Source organism: Vidua chalybeata, chromosome 3 (genome assembly GCF_026979565.1).
Source record: "Vidua chalybeata isolate OUT-0048 chromosome 3, bVidCha1 merged haplotype, whole genome shotgun sequence".
NCBI classification, from domain to species: Eukaryota; Metazoa; Chordata; class Aves; order Passeriformes; family Viduidae; genus Vidua; species Vidua chalybeata.
The window spans coordinates 2,312,021-2,329,509 of NC_071532.1; the positions used below are offsets into that span (position 1 = coordinate 2,312,021).

Sequence of the window (17,489 nt, forward strand, 5' to 3'; positions counted from 1 at the left end):
CAAACAACATAATAACAGCCCTATCTTCTCTCTTGATGACATATAATCAGGTCTGCATTATGAGCAATCATCTGTTTGTGTGTATTTATACTGCAAGACAACACACTTGCACAAGCACTAGCCAGCAATCCCTTTTTTCTCTTTGTAGCTGCTGCCTCAGGTGTTGTTTGCTCTCCTCCACAGAAGATCTGAGTCTGCTGAGTTGGTTGTTTGATGTGAGCAGCAGCAGTTTGCACTTTTAATGTCGTGGAAACCTGTATCCAAGACAGTGTTGTTTGGGATTTCCAGGAGCGGGTGTGCACTTTTTGCTAGATATGAATGAATAGTTCACACAAATTATGCAACCAAAACTCAGATTAGTGCTGCCTATTGTTCACAGTGTGTGCCTGATCTCCCCAACAGAATGCTTTTATTTTATTTATCCTTCTTACCTGAACGATAGCCCTGTCAGGTTTACGTGCAGCCCAAAACTGGGATTCATCTGCAAAGAACAATGAAGAGCAAGGTCATCACCACCAGGATTCCCTGGAGAGAGCATAGCAGAGGATGCAGTTCATTGCAAGGGACAGAGGGTCTTTTCCCTCACCACTGCAATCCCCTGAACACAGAGGATGCAGCACCAGAAGGGTTACTGCCTTCTGCCACTGACAGTTTTCCCTTCTATTCCTTTTATTGGTCTTGAGATGCTCATAACCTCAACAGTTGAAAAAGAGGTTTGCTTCAGCTGGAAGACAAAAAAAAATGTCATTGTAAATGGACATATTTAAAAATGTCCATATTTTCATTACCTGTTTTTTAAAAATTTCAGCTGGAAGACAAAAAAAAATGTCATTGTAAATGGACATATTTAAAAATGTCCATTTTTCATTACCTGTTTTTTTTCGAGACTGTTGCCTGTGTGCCTGTGAATGGGAATTTAGAATGAAAGCCAGAGCATTTCCCACATCTCTGAAAGGCCCCTCACACAGGTGATATTTAATTCTGTTTAAAACGCAGTCTCGAAAAAAAACTTACTATTTTAAAAACCTAATCTTGCAAAAACAGTTTAGAGATTCCTATCTTCCTATCTTCATTCCTTTCCTTCCCTGTGCATTCTCCAAGCCTTCCAGAGTGCCATGGCCTGCTTGTGCCCCACCTTGATCAGATCTGTATCTTCCATTCCTTGAATCGAAACAAAGCCAATAACCTACCACACTCTTCGGAAGCCAAAACACTCTTCTGATGCAGAAACATTCATTTTTAAGCAATCCATTAAAAAAGCTGTGTCATCCAAGTTGCTCCAAAGTTAGATAGCAGATTGGATCATAAAAAATTATTACCCTCAGCAGCACTATCTGCTGGGTGAGGTCACAACTGTATTACGGTTTCTTAATAACCCTTCTTTCCCTGTATAAGGCCAACACATCTGCAACATTTTTTTCCCCTGAACTTCTCAGTGGCATGAAGTATCTTCTGGCTAAGTGTATTTGTTGGTATTAAACGTGCTGCTTTTTCTGAAGGTTTTCTTTTTTCTAGACAAGTGATTTTTAGATTGTGAGGAATGGCAAATATACACCTGGCCACCCAAAAAGAGCACGAGGAAAACCAAACCAAACCTTAAAAGTGTAAGACACCTCCCACGTTGTTCAATCTTTGAGACTGTAGTTAGGCAAGTGAATTTTATATTGCCATATAAATACCTCATAGGGAGTGTTTGCTTCTAATCCTATTCTATTCTCTTCTATTCTATTCTATTCTATTATTCTATTCTATTCTATTCTATTCTATTCTATTCTATTCTATTCCTCTGGATATTTCTACTTATATCTTGTAATTATTTTTAAACAAAACAGGACTTTTATTTTCTTATTCTCCTGCCAGTTTAGAGCTCCTGGAGCAGAGCAGAGTTGGATTTCTTCCATAAAAAAAAAAAATCCACCTTGAGGAAAAAGAAGGAAAAACTTATTAAACTAAAAAATACTAAACCACTAAGGCATTTTTTAAAAACTGAAAAGGTCAGGTGAAAAACACGTCTTCTTTTGCAAGGCTTTTGTTTGTCTTAAATGGGCAGGTAATCTGTCAGGTATGGTTCAGCTGTTACTTCAAAGAGAGTGGAATACATTTATATTCCTCTGATTAATTTTTGTGATTATTTTTTGGCTGTGCACCTGAGATTACAATCTCTTGTTTTACCTCAGGCCTATTTGAATCTATTTGCAACCATCATAATTTCAAAAGAACAAGATATCCAGGAACAAGTGTCATCCAGTTTCCAATCTATTTATCCAAGGTTTCATTCCAAAGATGTGTGCAGTTACCTTATGATTAAAATGCAATAGACCATGACATTATCACTGAATTACAACTGTATTACAAATTTTACTTCCTACAGCTGACCTCAGCCTGAGAAAAAAACATTTTGGTACAATTTCCAAAAAAAATGGCAGTGAGGAATCTTTTGGCATGGCTGTCTTTACCTCGACCTTCCTGGTCAGTGCCAGGATAAGTGATGTGACTGGGACAGGGGACACTGCAGAAATGCCCACGTGATTCACGTGGGGAAATTCCTGAGCTCTAAATTACACCAGAGCCTGAGCCCTGTCTTTGCCATCCCACAGATTAAGGAAGCAAAGAAATGTGTGCTCTGGAGTAGCAGGAGATGCATTCTGCTGTGGTGATAGCAGTAAAACTGGCCATTTATATTCTGCAGTTCTCTGGCTCTAAGTGGGCATTAACTGTGTACAGACCATGTCAAATTGGGTTTGCTCCAAGCTGTGGAAGACTTCTTCACTTCTGTGGTCTCCAGCAGCTGCTAACAAGGGCACATCTCCTGGTGGCTCAATCTCAATCTCTGTTCTTCCCATTGGGTCAAGACAGTGGTGTCCTGTCGCTGAAGCTGTGTCCTATTTCTTGGGAACTTTTTTGTTTTCTTCACTGAGTTTAAAGGTTTCATTAAGTTTCTATCAGTAATTAGCAATGTCAGAAGTCCAGTAGCCCATGATGGATAGACCCTGACTTCTAATGCACAGGGAATGGTGGCAGCAGGACTTGCAGGGCTGATGCTGCACATACAAACTCCAGCCTCAGATCTCTGTTCTTGGCTGTTGTTGCTTGCCACAGCAGCAGTCATCAGTGTTTCTGTTTTCTTATCTGATATCCTCCTTGTTTTTAAAACCCATCAGTAATCTGAGAAGTACCTTGTGAATTTTTCACTTCTCCATTTCCTGCTTCACCATGACTTGAAATATCTTGACTTCTAAATTATTTTTCAGAGAGATCTCACAGAATGATGCCTTGGAGGTCATAGAAGCAAATGTGTTTTCCAACCTTCCCAAACTACATGAAATGTAAGTAATGAGCAATCTAAATGCAAAGGAGACAATTATAAAGATTCATTATAGGCAAGTATCAAAGGTTTTGCAGTTTGGTTCAGGTAAGCACTGAAGAATTTTAGCATTATAGGAGCATTTGAAATCTCCCTTTGTCTTTTCCATCTTCTTATCTAGCTGTCCCTTTCTTTACCTGCTCAGGTGAAAATTTATCCTCAGATCACTGCCAGGATCAAAAGGTGGTGGGGTCTGCCTGTCCAGGCTGCTCCCTGAAATCATCCAGATCTACTGGTGTCAAAAAGAAAATCTCAGCGTATTGTTCCACTGCATCACGGGACAAACACAATTTTAAGATCAATATATTGATATATTTTTCTCTGATGTTTCATTTCCTCTTTGCAGAAGAATTGAGAAAGCCAACAACCTCGTGTACATCGATAAAGACGCCTTCCAACGCCTTCCGAGCCTCAGATATTTGTAAGATCTTTTGCTCTTTACAAGTCCTAGGGTCACTTTGAATTACACACCTGTGGATTTGTCCAGCTGGTGCTGAGCACTTTGGGTGATAAGACAGGATGATTCCCTCTCCTCAGTACCAGCTGCACATTATCAGGACACATCTTCATGCCTGCACAGTCCTCAGAAAAGCTGAAGATAAAGCTTCCACAGAGGAGCCCCACACCAAGTTCCTCGAGCCTTTCTAAGCAACAGGTTGAAAATGAGTGATAAGAAGAGGAGCTGGAGCTTTCATACAGCTATAGAAACAAATTTAGGTTGAAATTCCCCCCTTCAAATTTAGGTTGAAGCTCCCCCCCCCCCCCCCCCGGGAGCTTAGGGAAAAAAAAAAATTCTCATCTGTCTTGGCTATGGTGCTGCCTTCTGTTATATGTCACATACATGATGTTAAGCATTCAAATTATTTTTTCTTTGGCAAATGTGGTTTTATAGCCATGGTCTTCATAAATGCCTGATGTGAGATGATTAGATCCCCAAAATACAAACATATAGCTGTATACACAGACAAAATAATTGTATACAAAATACAGAATAAAGCTGTATGTACAGCTTTATTTCCTCAGCCAGCCTCATCAAGAATGTGATTTGCACCACTGTGCTTGCCACATCTGCTTCTATGAAGCTGCCATCAAAATTCAGTGGTAACTGAATGCCTCCTTACAGTAAGCTGGTTACTCAAATATATTTTCACAGCTTTTAGCACATGGTTTTAACGTGATAATCTCTCCTCTACGTTAAAACCCCAGTGAAGTCCAATGAACTCCATCTAATTGGTTTTAATGGTGCCAGTTTATACAGCTCAAATGGTGCCCTTTGGTGAGCAGGACACCAACTTAACTTTTATATGTCCATCCACCTGAGCACATAAACCCCATCTGATTTTTCTGAGTGACACAAGAAACCTTACTCATACAAGAAGCCTTGTTTTCCTTACTCATGCAAGAAGCCTGGTCATGGTTTCTACATTTCGGTACCTAAAAGGGAACATTTAATTGTCTGGTCAGAGATTTCATAAAGACAGTATGAAATCAGGTCAGTGGTCTGATAAACGTAGCTCCCAGTAAGCCTAGGAGTGTTTGAAGTCTCTGAAAATCACTAGTATATGGCAGGTTCTGGGCTCAAAAATACCAGGGGGCATTACTTTGAATTTTAACTTTAAGATTTGATATTTAAGACTTGGACTTTAGGAGATAAGGTGTATTTAGCTCTACAGAAGCCATTACAGCTTACACCCTCATTGAACTGGAATATGTGTCTAGATTTGGAATAGGATTTTCACTCTTCCCAATATTTTGACTGATTCCCACTTTATCAAATTCATCAGGCAGCTTGGTAAACTTTTAACTTTTGTGTTTGCATGGCTGGAACACAGATTTTCTCTTGACAGTAGGGAAATAAAGCTCTAAGTTTGCATTGTCATGAGGAGATATCGTGTGCCTTTTTCCCCCCCGTTCCAAACCTGAGTCACCCAGCAGTGACTGCTGTCTTTGAGTAGCTCTAAGAACAAAACCACAGCATTTGTTCAACCCATGTAAAATCCCCAGAACAAGCTGCCATGGGGAGCACAGTTATCAGATGTACAGCTGGGTAGAAAGAATGAGAGCACATTTATCTCACATGAAATTGAAGAAGAAATGTGAACACACTAAACAACACACTGATTTCAGTGAGCATTTAAATATGGGACGCAGAAATCATAGGTGAAGGTAAATTCACACTTGAAATATCTGAAATAGTGTAAGTTTTTCTCGTGGCACTAGTGGATGTTGCCTCTTCTGAACACTTGTCATTCCACACTCCCATGCATGTTGACTCAAACATTCAGAGGTTCCACCTATGTAAAAATTCAGCTGCAGCAGCAATCCTATGACCTATAGAAGCAACAGGTTGAAAATACAGAGGCTTGCTTGTCTACCTGACCATTCCCCTGTCCTCTTCAGCTAGTTTTACTTGCTAGTTGAAATCAGAGGAAACTGCATTTTGAAGTTTTTTTAAGGTTTTTTCTCTTGTGAGCATGGAGGGCTAGAAGAGGCTTTTTAGCTGCTGTACCCTATTTCTACCCAGATCCACTTCATATATCCCATTAATTAAGTGCTTTATTGAAATTCCTGATGCTCTTCACTGTTCCCTGCTTTCTTCCATTTTCCAGGAGAGGCTTTTCTAGAAAGTTAATGATTTGGTAACTAGAAGATTTCCTCCAGTTTATTCACATCCCCTTAATTCATGTTCATTCTTGTGCCAAAGCTTTTCTCTGGTTTATATTCATAAAATCCATCTTTGGTGTTTACTCCACTAATGGATTGATGCTGCACCCACTCTGTGCCTTCATTTTAGGAGGTAAAACCCCCCCAGTCCTGCATGAAACCCCAGTGAAGTCCATTTAAAACTAGTTGGTTTTAATGGTGGCAGCTTAGTAGAGAGTACAAAAGGTGCAGGTTTCGTGGCTGGGAGCTTCTGGACAGATGAATGTGGGGTTTGTTCTAATAACAAGGGTTGGGGAAGATGAGCTGGGGGTATAAATCTGTGCAATGTTGTTGGCTTCAGTGGAGCTACATCATTTTCCAACACAGTGCCTGGGAGCAGGACACAAAGTTCTCTCTGGGGACTTTCTGCATCCAGATGTGATGCTGAGTAACACCATGCTCAGATCACCTCTCTAAGTGCAGCCACACCCTCGTGTTCTCCCCTGCATTTCTGGAGGAAAGATGCCATTTTCTCCATCCCCTGGCCTCGCTCACTGGTGCTTGCCCTTGTGGAAACTGAATAGGCAGAAAGCTTTGCTGTTTAAGAGGGTAGGATGGTTAATTTAATGAGAAAGCAGAAACCTTGATGGAAGGCTGGCTGTAAAACACCATCTGATAAAGGTAACCCAGTCCTCATATTCACCTTCCTGTGACATGTAAGGAAGAGGCAATACTGAAAATATAAGCTAAGATGTGAAGGAGGTTAATAGATTGATGGTTTTTCAGTTCAGTTAGGGGGGTTTTGTGGTGGTTGTTCACGTTTTTTTATACAATACACAAGCAAAAGGTTGTAAACATGTGGGACAATAGTTTAAAATAATTCATAAAAGGGTAAAGCATCTGTGTGGAACAGCTATTGCAGAAATGATAAAAATTTTAAGGCCATGAAAGGAAACTTGTAAAACCTGGAAACTTGTAAAACCTGGAAACTTGTAAACCTGCACATCAGTGCTTAATTTTCGCATTAATTGCTGTAAGTTAGGAAGGAATAGCACATGGTTTTGTCAATATCTTGTCACATAACAGATTAGGAGATTCTGTCTGACTGTGTAAGGAGGTGCAGAGAGACCAAGTGGCAACCAGCACCTCAAAGCACAAGGACTTGGGTACCTGCCCATCCTTGGATCATTGTCTATGGGGACAGTCTGGCAGGGTACAGGACACATGCTCTGATTCCTTACACAGTTCTGTGGCTGTAGCAGAACTCTTAAAACACAGTGCAAAAAAATCTTCCAGAAAAAAAAATATATTTACTGGTGGTTTTTGTTCAGAAAACACAGAGGAAAAAAAAAAATTAATCAGTGTCAATGTTCAAAATTGAGCCCAGATACTACAGCCCATTAATTTAATGACCTTTGCAAGACATTGTTTGCAAGGCTTTCTCTGTGTTTCTACAAAAATAGTTTTATAGCCACTAGGTCATGTTTATGGGCAGACAAGAAGCTCTAGCTAGCCTTGTCAGTCCCTCATTGGCTTCATGGGCTCATTATGGCCACCAGCTGTTGAATATTAATATGCTTTTATCTCTGTCAACTTGGAGACAAATACATTTCCTCCTCAGCCCCTTTGTCACTCCCTTTGTCTCCTGCATCATCATTACCAGAATGGCAAAAAAACACAAAGGAGAGGAAAATGCTGAAAAACTGCAGTACTAAATAGCCTAAACCTTCTAGAAACAGGCAACCTTAACTTCCTCACCAGCCTTTTAGAAGCAGCGAAGAGAATTGCTAATTGGTTTGCTTGGGTATATGCCAGAGAGACAGACTGCTTCAAAATGGTAACTTACTGACCTTTTCATGGATACAAGATTATTTATCTGGCTCTCATTAGGGAGCCCTGCGGCACAGTCTCTTTAATAATGTAGTGATGGCTTTGCAAACTCATTTTCTTTCCAAAATTACTTCTCATATGTCCTTTGGTTCATTTTTGAGGGATGCCCATGTCCTGTATTAAGCAATCTCAGCTTACAATACAAAGATTTGAATGTAACACCCCTTTCAGGTTAATTTTGAGGGCATACAGCTGAATTGTTGGAGAGGAGGGAAAACGTAGGTCCCAAAACTATGGGTTTTGCCTGCAGAAGGAGCAGAGCCCAGCTCCAAAGTCTTTCAGCAACTTGTACCTGTCTGGTGCTTCCTAAACACAAATCTGCATCTGCTGCAGGTGCAGCAAACCCCACTGAATTCCTGACCCTTTTCTTGGAGTGGACTCTTCAACAAAAAGAAGCGATGCTCCATCCTTTGGCGTGGCAGCCTCACAGTTAAAGACCTTTTCCCCAGGAGTGGGGGCTGCAGATTTAAGAAGCCTGGGATACCTGAATCAGAGGAATGTCCTGCTGGAATCAGGCTCACAAGCACCATCAAGTGACCAGTGTGATTAAGGGACACAAAGAAAATGCTTCCTGAGTGAAGTTGTGTTCATCTCTGCCTACCTTGAGTCTGCAATTTAACAAATACCTGCAGTAAATTGATGAACTGCGTTCCCAGATTTGTCAGAATAGCTCCTACAATTTGGCACAAAAAAACCAGACACGTTGCTATATCTGGAGATAAGCAGCCAGAATCTTCCAGGAATTAGTTTCAGATATTTTTTTTTTTTTTTCTCTGCTGATTGTGGTGCTCTGTTTTCTTAAGTGCTGAGTCTAGTAAGCCTTTTCAGAAAGACAATTAATACCTTGGAAAGCAGCCATCAGCCATCTGAAATAAAAGGGTTCTCACCAAGCTGTTTATGCATGGCAAGGGGGGACTCAGTTATAACACAGATTAAAGAGGACACTTGTTTAAAGTGAGGTTACTAAAGATGTATACATTGTGTGGTAAATATATTGACAAAGCTGTCCTGCAGGAAAGATATTCAGTAAATTGGATTATCTACATTCTAAAAAGATTATCCACTTAAAGACCTCTGGAGATTTGCTGGTGGAATAAAAAGAGAGGGAAGATCTAGGCTGCAGCCTAGCTAAATATTTTTTCAGTTCTTTTTCTGCGTTTAATTAAAAGAACATCCTCTCCTGCTCCTAATCACCATCCTGTGCCTCTGTGCAATCAGTGCCTTGTAGCACCTGTAGATTTACTTCAATATGGAATGATTTGTCAGAGATGCTTTCCTCTTCATCTCACGCTGCTCAGTGGACACCAGTGAAAATTCAGCCCTGAACACTTTGGAGTTACTGGAAAGATCAGAACTAACCCAAGGCATTGGAGATGTCTTTTCTCACATGTATGGTGAAAGCCCTGATATGGAATGTGGAATTTTGATATGCTGGGATTAAGTTGCCCTTGGGAGCAGTGTTTGAATAGCAGATGCCACCTTTCATTGCTGCACCATGAGGACTGAGATTTTCTTGGGAAAAGGCTGTAGAAAGAAAAGCTCCTTATGTCTTCTCTGCCCTGCAGTAGCCACACACTACTTGGCAGCATTCTCCTCCCTCATTTTCCTCCTAAGGGAAATGTATGCCATAATTTGTATTTAAAAGGGGCATGTAAAAGAGGATTGCACAAATTTTTAGCATATGACTCATTTAAAATTAAAGGCAGCTTTCCACTAAAACCCTGAACATCTCCAGTAATTTAGAGAGTGTATTTTAAAATATTGTAAGGGGGAGTTACAGGATTGTTTCTCTTTCTTTTTTTTTTTTTTTTTTTTTTTTTTTTTGCGAAGTCCTTTTACGAAGTGTAAGTGCAGAAATCTTTTAAGTAACCTTGTATAATCCACCTGCTTCATTAACCATGCTTTCTATTTAACTACAAGTAATAGTTTTTCAAAGGCATTTTTGTGGAGCTTTCTTGGTCACATGTGACAGCTGCTATTTTTAAGTTAATGCAATGTCAGACTACTCTGAATCCTGAGACGAAACAGTCTGGACATTTCAGCAACTTTCCCAAATTGGCTTCTTGAATATTCACTAAGACTACTTTAATTTGTCCCTGCGTATGAACTATTGCTTTCTGTTACAAGATGAGACAGATCAAAGTTGGCTTTTCAGCATCTGAGGATACCCAGATACCATCTCAGGGATCTCAGAGCAGTATTTATGCAAGTGAATGGCTTTTTTATGGACTTACGTGTCATCTTGAGTTCCCAAATGTAGGATTTGGTTGTCACATGGAGGCGTTCAGTTTCAATTCAAATTATGAAACCTGAAAGACTGCAACTCTCCTGAAATAATCTAGGTTCATATAACAACATCATATGAACAATGTTACCTTTTTCCAGTCTCAACCAGTCCTTTGATCACAATTCAGCTATTCAGGAATAATTCTGTTTAAAAAAAAATAAATAAAAGAAAAAAAATCACATCTAATAATGAAAGAATATTTTTCTAAGTGCCAGAATAAAAAAAAAAAAAAAAAAAACAAAACAACTTTACATATCCTGTGTTCCTTAAGAAACCAATATTCTCAGTGAAAGGTCACCTTCTTTACCATCTCATATATTAAAAACGCAAAGATATAATCAAACTTTCGAGAATCCAAAATTTCTCTTTGTGTGGTGGGGCAAACATGAGACTTGTTTGGTGTCTGGAAAAAGATCCCAAATGTTCAGAGGCCAGTCCAGTCCAGCTCCTCCCTCCAGCACTCAGCCCTCCTTCCAGCCATCAGCAGCCACCAGTCATCCCCTACTGCATGGCAGCATCATGTTTTCCCTGTCCTGTTATCCTCTGGATAATAAAATTTGACTAAATTAGATGTGGTCCATCTCTGTGGATACCCTGTGACCTCCCTGGCTGTGAGCACAGGGTTTTCCTTCAGGGCCAGCAGTTCTGGGGTGGTGTTTCACAGACAGGAGCCACAGGGCAGAGGCCAGTGATGGACAGTGCAGTGGGAGGGTGGAGGTATCTAAGGACAGAGGCTTGGGTCCATTTCCAGCTGCACAAACTGCTGAAATGTTCCCGTGGTTTTGGCTCCTCAGTATCAAAGGTGCTGGCGAGTAAAATGTCTTAATTCTCTCCTAATTTAATCACTTAATTTCCCCTGGAATTAATGTGTCCTCTGCTGTAGCAGAAGGTTAAAATTGTGGTGGGTTAATACTTTTGTCTTAAAACAGCTACCACAAAAATAATTACCCCATGTCAGTGCAGTTGATTTCTTAGAATATTGTTAGGAAATTACTATGGACAATTTACTGAGATCATCAGGAGGGACTGTGTTGTCTTCCAAGGTAGGTTTTCTCCCTTTACCTCTGTTGGCAGAATTCAGCTTGTACTTTAGACAAGAACCTTTTCAATGTCAAGTTTCCTACTGGGAAACCCCACTTTTGTGGCTAAACTCTGCCTTTTGTGACAGCCATTTTAAGTCCAATGTTCTTTCTTCTTCGTTAATTGCTGCCTTCTTTCCAAGAGCAGACTGAATAATCTTCATCTTCTCTTCCCCTTAGGTTAATATCAAACACCGGCCTTCGGTTTTTACCTGCTGTCCACAAGGTTCACTCTTTCCAGAAGGTTTTGCTGTAAGTTTGAACGTTTGCTTTTCATGTTTTGAAAGCTGTCTTTGAGTGTTCTTCTGCTCCAGCAAAGCCTTTCAAGACCCAATTCCCCATGTGTTCATTTACTAGCTCCACAGTGGCGTGTTGATAGCGATTTTGCGGGCATTGATGGTCAGAAGGTCTCAGTTCTCTCCAGGTCTCCCTTCTACAAAGCATTGGAACTTTACAGACCACTCTCCCTTTAACTGCAGTGTGAGCACGTTTCTGGGTAACCCAGGGACAGACAACAGCCTTTAACTCCTCTTTCAGAAGTAGAAATCCAAACCAGGATGGTGGCAGTGGAACTTTGTTGTTACCTGGTGAAAATTTTCTGACCAGCATGGGAAGAGTCACTGATCTCAGGCTGAGTTCCATCAGAAGTGGCCACGTCACAGAGAAAAGAAAAATAACAACAGAAACAACAAACCACACCAAACCCCAGACTCAGGGAATTATCTACCACACCCTTTTCTGTTTTCCCCTGTCAGTAACACTGTCCAGAAAATGAAATTTTTTTACTAAGGAAAACTCCAGTGCCAATGAGGAAAAAAAATATTTGTGCAAAATTTTGTGTGAAAACAGACTTTTAATTTCCTAAAGCGCTTCTTCTTCTGCAGAAAAAATGCATATCAGAAAAACTTGGTTTCTTTTTCACTGAAAAATATTTTGACATACATTTCTCAATCAGTTCTTAGTATAACTGAAAACATTCTTCTGGAGAAGATTATTTATTGTTAATTCACATACAAAATTCTGCATCTTCAGATCTTTGATTAGAAGATTTCAACCTGCAGAAACATTAATCCTGCAATTATTAATGGCTATCTTAGTAAGAGTCATTAATATCAATAAAAATGCATATAAAACATAGAGAGGGTTGACTGAATATAGTATGCAGACATATAAGATAAGAAATCCATTTCAGGAATACATTTGGGAACTTCAGTTCATTGCTCCTCAAAACCATCGAGGAAATGCAACAGCTATGGCATTACAGGAACTTTCACCTGTACACCTTTGTGTTTGTCATCAGTCTTAACTAGACAGGAATTACTGTATCCTGTACCAGCAGGAGCTTTTAATTTTGTAGGTGCAAGTCCTCACTTCCCTGTAAGAATAAATAGACCTTGATACTGATGGAGTCCCAAACTAGACCTCGGTTCAAAGCTTGGACCCTCTGTGGTCAATAAGAGAATTCCACTTGGCTTAAGTGGATTTAAGTCCCAAAGACAGGTCTTGAAATTTATAAAGGGCAGAGCTTTAGTAGAGGGGTACAGTTCACTTGCTGTGTTCCCTCCCTGTTCCTGCCCCTCAGTTTGCTGAATGAAGCCTCTGTGTAAGTGTCACTCTGTGCAGAGTTGTGGCTCTGTGGAGCTGTCAGCCTGAGACAATTTTGGAACTGCACTCAATTTCAAGCTTTGCAGATAATTAATTCTGCTCCCTGCTTTGCAACAGAAACAGCATGGAAACAGCAATATCCCGAGTCTAAATTATGAGTAACACTATTTAACTTCTCTGAGGCCTATATTGCGCCAACAACAGAACATTCCCTTTTTTTTTTTTTTTTTTTTTTTTTTTTAATCAGTCACAACTGAGAAAAGACAGAAATTCTTATTTGTCCATTCAACAAATTGCACTGACAGGGGTCCTGCATTTACGTTCTTAAGCACATACAATGCTTATAAGCAACCCTGTTGACATCAGCTGGGGAATGATTCATGGGCTGGTGGGTACCCTGCTGGATCAGGCCAAAAAGGCTAATGGCTTTCCTCCTTCTGGTGGGGAGGCTGCAGGAAGGGATGGCCTCGCAGCCCCTCCGATTGCATTTTCTGGGGAGTATGTTTGCTGGAGGAGCTATTTCATCCACCTCAGGGTTATAGAGCTGAGCTTATATGCATTTTAATGTCTTCAGCCTATTTGGGAGGAAAGCATGGGGGTGTTGGAAATGTTTTGCTCCAGCCTTTTTTTATTAGGAAGGTTTGTGCTCTGCGTGAAAAAAAAAAATGTCTTGGAAACTTTGGTTATTACCCTCTGTCTGTAGTACTTCCCCAGATTAAATATAAAGGAAAAATACTGTGTTTGAAGCAACATATTGTATTGAAAGGCTCGTAGAAGTACAAAAAGGTGTAGTTTCTATTGTATTTTATTTTTCAGAGATATTCAAGACAATATCAATATACGTAGAATTGAAAGGAATTCATTCATGGGCCTGAGTTCTGAAAGTGTGATTCTGTGAGTAGACATAGCAAACTCATTATTCTCCTTGTTAGCTCATTTCTTTTCCAGAACGGGGTCAAGGATAGCAGGAGTTGGGCACTTTTCCTACACTTCCAAATTCAGTTTGAGATTTTACATTTCTCCTCGCCCCTGAGATCTCTGTATTCTGTTTCCCTGCCATGAAACAAATTAATGCTTTTGGGGTTTTTTATGTTGTGTTCTAGTCCTGCTCTTTATTTTAGAAGCACATCAGAGAGCGAATTTATTAATTACCAATGCCAAGGTTAAACACTTACAGCTACATTCCCTGTGATACAAATTGTGTTCAAAAGGACGGCACGACTCCTAAATATTTACAGTCAGACACATCACTCAAAGACATTTATTAGCTGGGCAGAATGAATGAAGATGTTGTGGAAATGTGGTTTATTTGTACAGGATGCTAATGCGTTGGTACAGGTGGAGTTTGGAGCTGCACGGTTAGATGGCTCTACATTTGATTTGAACAGTCATGTATTTTAATGAACTAGCTGGCTTCTTTGATCCTTTCTCTCTGTGTATCAAAACATACTGTTTGCTTGCTAACAAGCTGCCTTCCTTTCACTTAGCCAGTGGCCAGATTGGAAAAAATTCCTACCATGTGGTTTACCTGGCACACTGAGAGAGAAAAGCCAGGTTTGAATCGACTGAGCTCATGTCGATCCTGGGGGGAGCAAGGTCAGACCATCAATACTGAAGAGAGGCCAGTAACAAGTCATTTAGCTTTATCTCTCCCTTTTCCCTGTCAGTTATGCACAACCTCTCTATACTTCAAGTTCTGAAGTTTTAAACACACACACACACACACACATACACACACAGACTTTTCTCAAGTATGTAATCCCAAAGCACTGCACAACAAATACTATGTCTGTTTTCATAATACCACTGCAGGGTAAGATTAATACCCCAGAGTTTTGCTGTGTTTTGATCTCTCTGTGGCACTTGAGCTGCTTGAAGTTGGCTTCCCCCTCTCTCCCAAAATGTTTCATTGCTTATTATCAGGAAGAAATTCTTTACTGTGAGGGGGTAAGGCAGAAGAACAGGTTGCCCAGAGAAGATGTGGATGCCCCATCCCTGGAAGTGCAAAAGGCCAGGTTGGATGGAGCCTTGTGCAGGCTGGTCTAGTGGAAGTTGTTGCTGTCCATGGCAGGGGGTTTGGAACTAGGTGATCTTTAAGGTCCCTTCCAGCCCAAATTTTCTATGATTCTGTGATTGTCACAGACTCCCCACACCCAGCAGTGTGTGCAGGAGCAGCAAGAGCCACGTGAGCTGACCTGGCCTCCAGCACCCTGGTCAGACAATGTCCTGACCTTACTCTAGTTCTCCCTAGAGCAATTTGGGACAGAGCCCCTGCATGCACCCTTCGAGAGTCCCTGATTAGGCTTTGGTGAACTTTGTTCATTTTAGCCACAAATTTGCCATTTTTCTATACAAAACTGAAGTCCCAGCAACTCAACAGAGTCACAGCAACATCCTTTAGCAAAAGCAGGCATATCAAGATGATTAAAATAACTCAGGACCCACTGAACCCCCACATTCTAGGGAGAAACCATTTTAACAGGCCTGGCTGTGGAAGGCTTCAAGCATATTTCCACCAGTAATTTGGATTTGATCTTACACTATGCATGGGATCAGCACAGGTGGGGGAACTGAGGAGACATTTGGAAATGAAGTGCTAGAAATTTATGGAAGAAATCCACCTTGCATGCAACTTAGGCTCTAAGATTTTTCCTGTCCTGAAATAGGGTGCAAATGGTATCTCAGGGACAGTGACCTCTTGCACTGGGTGAATTTTAGAGTTTTAAAAATCTGCTCTAGCCATGAAGTGATAAGGAAAAACCTCCATGTCCAAGCTCTGATCTCTGCCTTCATTGTCACCTTGCTAATGCAAGAGTTAGTGGAGTCAGTAGGGATGCTGGTTGAAATGAGGGGGGAATTTGCTTCAACAGGAATTCATCTATGTGTACTATAATGAGGTCTCGGGATTTGGGTAATTTTTTTTTTGCTCTCTTTACTACTCAGATGCCATTAGCCAGGTGACAGGACCATATAGTCCACACTGTGTGGCTACAGTGACTGTTTTACAACCTCAGTATCTCGTTGCATTAGCATCGTGTTCAGTGAGAGAATGCAGTAAGTGCTAATAGTGTGATTAAAAACGTATCTATCAGCCTGGCAGCTACAAATTCATAAGATCAATGTAATATAACAAATGTTTCAAATGTAAGCAGGGACCTGTCTCTCCTCCGTGCCTGCTCACTCATGTCTAATAGTGCTGGCAAGTGAAGGGGACGGTGACAGTTCTGATCCAGCCTGACAGACATTATAGACACAGAGCCATGTGCATCTGCCTGTCACGGTCAAAAGAGCAATCCTTTCAGCCAGACCCACGACTGATTTCCACGCTGACCTTAGCTCACCACCTCAGACCTCAGATAAGTGGGTCACATGTATGCTCAGCTTTCAAAGTGAATTAGAAAAGAGTCCAGGTTTGCTGACAGTTTAATTAAATCAGGCCATTTCTGCCATCAATCAGGCCTGCCGTGGCCTGTCAGAGAGGGCGTGAGCTGCAAAGTGACGTTTAAGGCGAGATGAAAGATTGCGCCGTAAAGATGATAAATATAAGTGACCTAAATGTAAATTTTTAGCGCCGAGAAGGGACAGAAGGAAGGTCGTTAAACGTTAATTAGGTAATGCACCAGAGTAAAAATCTTGGCAGAGAGCCCCAGGAGCTCCAATTGCCAGGCTCGCTACCTGTGGCCTCCTCCTGGGGAAAGGAGCCTGGGGAGGCAGGACTGGGCAGCAGAGCAGGCAGGGAGTGTAATTTGTCAAGGCAGCAGTGTAGGAGGAATCACCTGCTTTCTGGGCAGTTTGGCTGCCCCCTCCTGCCCTCCTGCCTGGCTCAGTGGCCGTCAGCCCCCCTCCTCCACCTGCCTGGCTGTGGATGTCAGCCCCTGGCATGCAGCAGACTTTTTTCCCTAATAACTGGCAAAGGTGAAGCCGTGGCCCAGCGTTTCAAAAGCATCTTGCTAAAAGTAAATCTGAGTGGCACTGACGGCGCCAACAGGAAATGTTCTGGTCTCCCTGGCTCCTCTGCTGCCTTCCCAGTGGAGCCATGAGCAGCACCAGCATCTTCAGCAGCTCTGACCTTGCTTCAGGAATTTACTCCAGCTGCCATCTCTGATGGTAGCACTCATCCACCCTATCCATGTCTGCCCCCTCCAAAGCCTTCCACCAACTACTGGGGTCTTACAGGCCAGGATTTGTAGAAATTTCACCATTTCAATGCCCATTTAGCAATTTTATTTGGTTGAGATTCCCTGTTTTGAATTGCATACATTTTAGTCATGAAGCGTAAATAAGAACACGACTCTCTTTTCCTTTTCTCTATTGCAGATGGCTCAATAAAAATGGAATTCAGGATATTGAGGATCATGCATTTAATGGAACATACCTGGATGAGCTGTAACTATTTCTGTTGTTTGCAATTCTGAAAAATGAAGATAGTAACTTCTGCAATATATTTTTTTAATATATCAGATTGCTTCAGCATAAAATATTGTGTTTTTCAGAAATCTAAGTGATAATCACAACCTAGAAAAATTACCAAATGAGGTCTTCCAGGGAGCCAATGGACCCATTGTTTTGTAAGTAGTAGCTGGATAACATTTTTCTCATTACTGACTCCTTAGGAAAGGTC

At 41.1% G+C, this 17,489-nt stretch overlaps 1 protein-coding gene across 1 annotated transcript in view; it reads left to right on the plus strand.

The window, feature by feature from the left end:
* FSHR (follicle stimulating hormone receptor) overlaps positions 1-17,489 on the plus strand; it is an 81,790-nt gene that overhangs the window by 49,464 nt on the left and 14,837 nt on the right. The window contains exons 3-8 of the mRNA XM_053938193.1: positions 3,252-3,326; positions 3,711-3,785; positions 11,444-11,515; positions 13,685-13,762; positions 17,186-17,254; positions 17,362-17,436. Of these exons, the coding sequence (XP_053794168.1) occupies positions 3,252-3,326; positions 3,711-3,785; positions 11,444-11,515; positions 13,685-13,762; positions 17,186-17,254; positions 17,362-17,436 (444 nt within the window). The remainder of the gene's footprint in view (positions 1-3,251; positions 3,327-3,710; positions 3,786-11,443; positions 11,516-13,684; positions 13,763-17,185; positions 17,255-17,361; positions 17,437-17,489) is intronic.